We start from the raw sequence: 4,875 nt of genomic DNA on the forward strand, positions 1-4,875 counted from the left end.
GCAAGCCCTGATCTAGGGGGCTGCAACTCCATCCTTTCCTTTTTCAAGTCCATGAAACCTTCCACCCTTTATTGTGTCTTTAAAAAGCAGGAGAAAACTGGATGCCCCTAATACCCAAATATAGAAACAACCTCTCAGAATCACCAGCAGTAGGCAGAGTGCTCAGGATTGCCCTACCTAACCCATCTCTTGTGAATGCTTTTTTAAAGATTTTTGATTAAGCCACACTAGAGCAAAGCATTGGTTCTGCTACAGTAATGTGAGGTCTCTACACAAATCATTTTTGCTCTAGGCTTCTAATACAATCCGCAGTCCTGGCTTACTATATGATTGAATATCTCAGATGCTCCTGCATGTTTTTCCCCTTTGTTGCTATAGCAGAAATGACAGCTGGACAATAAACCAAAGGTGTGTCTACACAGTCCCCAGCATAAGTCTCCATGCTGCTTGTCCCGATAGTCTTAGGAAGCATTATGACCATATCATTACCTTCCTCTATTTCTTATTAATATGCTAATATATTGTATTAGATTCCTGAAAGTAAATAGTTAATGCTCAATTTGTCAGTAACCAAGAGACACTCCCTTACCTTTGTGAGGCACTGTCTCTCAACAGTGCACAGCAAGCATTAAGCCTGCTTACAGGAACAAAGTGCAACTGTTTGTGCTAATCTGTGTTAAATTAATGAGATGTTAAGGGAATTATGAACTCGTTAAAGTTTGATTTAATGCGTGTTCCTCTTCTCAAAGTGGCGGGGAAAAAAGAGGGACTTTATTGCTCAAGCCACTGAGCACAAACACTTCTTACCTTATTATTAGCACATTAACTATTCAGTCACAGCAGGACAGAGCTCTCAGCTGGTGTAGTGCAACTGCAACAGCTGGTATATAACTGGAGACTTGTCTAAATGTGCAGCAGTCACCGGCTTAAATGTACAAAAGAAAAGGGCCAAGTGCGGTGGAAACTAAACTATCATCTATGCTGACAAGTGGGGATGTGTCTGGATAGAAGTGACACCAACTCATTCCTGGGTGCAAGACAAAGCAAGGATGTACACATTTGTGAATGTATTACTGAAGCATGAGTGAACGCAGGGGGAGAGGCATTCCAGGGGACTTAACAGGGACAGCATTTCACCTCTGGGTCACCAGTTCAAATTCAGAAAAGGGTGGCAGTAAACGTGCCCTTTTAGCCAGCAATGAAAGAAGTTTTGTCTAGAAACTAATAAACGATTCAGAAAGGAAGTTGAAGGAAATGTCTTTTTAGGGCCAAAAATTTGCATGCAGATGTGAACCTATGTGAATGCCACTTTACAGTCCAGCCCATGAAACACCTTTGACTGCCACAGTTCTTCCCTGCCATATGTGAGGGCCCAGCTGTGGGCTAGGATAAATGGATAAGGGAAAAAGCAAGTTAGGTAAATAATTCAGTCTCTGGGATGCCTGCCCACAGGTGAGTGAGGTTTTGCCACTTAAATTTCAACTGCCACAGAAAATTAAAAGCTCGTTTTATTGTAAAAATTGCACACCTATTAGTACCACAGTCCTTTATAAACACAATATACATTAAAATATTTTACATTCAGCCATGCACAAAAGTGTGCTTATGAAATTACAAAATGTACACCTTGGGGTCAAGTCAGCATCTAGAGCATTTGAAATCAAGTCTCAGGAAAATGTTCAGTCTGTGAGAACTACCCTGAACATTAGAGTGAAGTCAAGTTGTCTTTAGCATCACACATTCAAAATGCAAGTAGATGCATGTTTTACCTGTTTTTCAAGTTCTGTTCTTACTGCAAAAGGGTTGTAAATAATTGCTCTTGTGGAGTGTAGCACCTAGTTTCTTCATTCTAAAGAAGGCCCTGTTATTATCTGTAAAAGGATAGATGGTTCACCTCTGCAACAGCTGAATTGTGATGGAGAACTTCAGCTTTATCCAAAAAAAAAGTCCACAGGCAACTGGAAAAAAAAAATCTTCATTGCATAAAAACAACTTTTACACGCGCATACCCTCTGCATACATATAAAAAGATTGGATGTAAAAGTTAAGAGCTGGGAAAAGTGAAATGCTATTTACACTATTTTATAAAAGCACATTTTTTTTAAATATATTTAAAATGCAGACTGGAACCCCTCAGGTTATCAAGCCAGTACATGGTCAACACTGAGAAAAAGAAATAGGTGCGAGAGAAGACAACAGCACTTTACTACTGCAGCTGTAAACAGTACACGGAAACATTTTTGTTTCTTTTATATAAAAGATCCTACATCTCACCACGCCAAAACTGTTGCCATGCACAGATCCCACTGTTATTCTAAAAATAAACTATCGCAGTAAGGGAATTTGTGGAAGGAAGTGACACTGTGTCATAACTCTACAAGGTCTGCATTCTGTAGTGTAATGTTAGTAATGCGTGGGCAGACACTGAGTTAATGCCTCAGACCAATTAAAGCATGGATTTTAAGACTTCTCGTTTGCTGTGGAATGCTGGCAAAGACCTGGTGAGATACGTAAAGGCCACTGTCATGAAAGCACCGAATCTGCTGGGATAACTGACACAAATAAAAAGCAGCAGGGGCAAAAACAGCAAAGAAAACTAATTTCCCCTGGACGTTTAAAAGCACATACTGCTGGCTGACAAAAGGACAAGTTACAATTCCTGGCCCCAGAGAGAGAATTATTCAGCTCTCCAAGTATCGGAATATGCTTCGACTCTGGCTTCCTTGTGTTGCAGCAGCATCTGTCTTCAGCCGTTTGGGAGAGGGTGTCACTATTGCAGAAGGACCCCTCTTTTTCACCTAAAACAAGATACAATAGGAAAATATTGAGATCTTGCTAAAAAAGTAAAGAGTCTTCCATCAACTTATCAGGATTCTGCCTGCACACTAACTTTTAGTAAGAATGCAGCCAATTAATTGAATCAAACGTTAAACATAGCAATACACTATGCAAGTCAAACACTGGTAGCCCACCCCACGTAAATCTCTACCTGCAGTTTTGATTTCTCCTTTGCTTCTTCACTCTTAGGTGGGGAAAGTGTGTGGAAGACAAAATTTCTTGAATTTCGGGGAGCATTTGGATTAAGGTCTGACATGGCAGCAAGCTTCTGAAGAACAGATTTAGGTCTGTTCAGAAGTGATCCACTCTTTACCTGGAGAGAACAAACAAACGGTGCATAAAAAAAAAAAAAAAATCACTTACACAAACAACAGGACACAATATAGTTTCTACAAAAGATACGACTGTCACAATATCACACTGGTATCTATCCTCTCCTCAGAACTCTTCTAGAGCTGGGCCTTCACCTGCTACCTGCCTTTTTAAGGGCATTCTATAAATGCAATATGAAATCATACAAGTTTATGCAATGTAAATACCAACCATCAGGTCGCTGCCAGGTTTGAATGTTTCAAAAGGATTTCTTGGCAAGGATTTTGCTTCTTTTACAGCTGCTACAGGTTTAGCTGAAGGAAACAAAGAAGGAAACTTCAGTTCCTAAATATCACGAGAAAGACTATGTTTGGGTACAAAACTAGGAAGTACGTAGGAATCATACCAGTCCTGTTTCAATAAATGCTGCAGACAGGTGGGTGTTGTTTTTTTTAACTGACCAATGAACCATATGACTGATAGGTAACATTACTAGCCATTAAATGTTTTTGATTTGGAAGGGAATTTGTTAATTTTGAGGCAGTTATGCAGACTCTGAATCACGCTGTACCATGTGCAAGGAAAAACCTTAATATTCAATTGGGTTTTTAACTAAAATGTGGTATTAGTTTTTCCTCAGCTGTAACCATTTGGAGAAGTAGCTGTGCTGTGAAGAATGTCACTACCCCCACAGGTTCTTTGCTAGAAGTGGCAACAAGTCTCTTTGTTGTCAATGTTTCCACAATCTTATTCCTCTTTTGATCACAGCAACACAATTTTTCTTAAATAGCAAAGAAGCATTTTAGCAAAGAGAATGTCTTCCTCTGTCACGCTTCTAGTTGCATCACTGAATGCACTGACACATTCAGCTTTAACAAATTCTGGGGGAGATCATCCTGCTCTACAGCCAGGTAGAGAAATGGCTACTTGCACCAGGGCTCAGGCTGGTCACTGGCTAGTCAAGGTTCATGCCTCTCCAGAGGCCACTCCCGTATTAAATAAACCTACCTTTCTTTTGCAGAGACTTAGCAGTCACTTTTTTTGCTAGTTTCATGAATTCACTGTTTTCACCTATTTCTTCCTCCTCCTCCTTCTCTTCCTTCTTGTCTCCTTTCTCTAACTGAAATAGAAAGAAAGGATATTTTGTGAGGATGGATAATGAATGAAAACCACAACTCAAAATGCATGTTTCATTTAGTGACCTGAATGCAGTTAATTCCTTTACTACAATCAATTTTACAATAAAAACTCCATGGAGGTAAAGCTTCCTGCAGTTTCTCAAGTCATTTATCAGCTTCCTTTAATCTATTATGATAGTCTGAGCTACAGGCTAGCACATTTCAGTCCTTAGACACTATGTTCAGTTGAGGCACCTTTGTCAACCTGGAAACATAACGGCTTTGCAGCTATAGTTCTAGAGCAGGAAACTGGCCTTCAGGCTCTGCCACTGTCTTTGTATAGGAACTTAAGAGGTAATTTCACCTCTCATTTGATGTAGTTGTCCCTTCTATAACGAATATTTAAAAATGTAAAGGTCTAGTCAAATCTAAGGAACCACAGATGGAACAAGTGCAGAATGTTTATAACATACAATTTTTAACTCAAGGAAGCATCTGTTTGTCATCTGCTAACTACGTATCGTTATACGTAGAGTAAGGCGGTAGCATTGCTGCAACCTAACTCCATACCTGTTCACGTAACCACTGCTCTCGTTCAAACCGCTCT

General features: G+C 39.8%; 1 protein-coding gene across 1 annotated transcript in view; it reads right to left on the reverse strand.

Annotated features, from left to right (window-relative positions):
* Positions 1-1,492: 1,492 nt before the first annotated feature.
* Positions 1,493-4,875, reverse strand: part of CLSPN (claspin) — a 28,435-nt gene continuing 25,052 nt past the window's right edge. Inside the window, exons 22-26 of the mRNA XM_006027003.3 lie at positions 4,839-4,875; positions 4,159-4,270; positions 3,382-3,464; positions 2,990-3,151; positions 1,493-2,798 (exon numbers count right to left, since the gene is read on the reverse strand). Coding sequence (XP_006027065.1) covers positions 2,682-2,798; positions 2,990-3,151; positions 3,382-3,464; positions 4,159-4,270; positions 4,839-4,875 — 511 coding nt within the window. The 3' untranslated portion in view covers positions 1,493-2,681. The remainder of the gene's footprint in view (positions 2,799-2,989; positions 3,152-3,381; positions 3,465-4,158; positions 4,271-4,838) is intronic.

This window comes from Alligator sinensis, unplaced genomic scaffold, assembly GCF_000455745.1.
Source record: "Alligator sinensis unplaced genomic scaffold, ASM45574v1 scaffold547_1, whole genome shotgun sequence".
NCBI classification, from domain to species: Eukaryota; Metazoa; Chordata; order Crocodylia; family Alligatoridae; genus Alligator; species Alligator sinensis.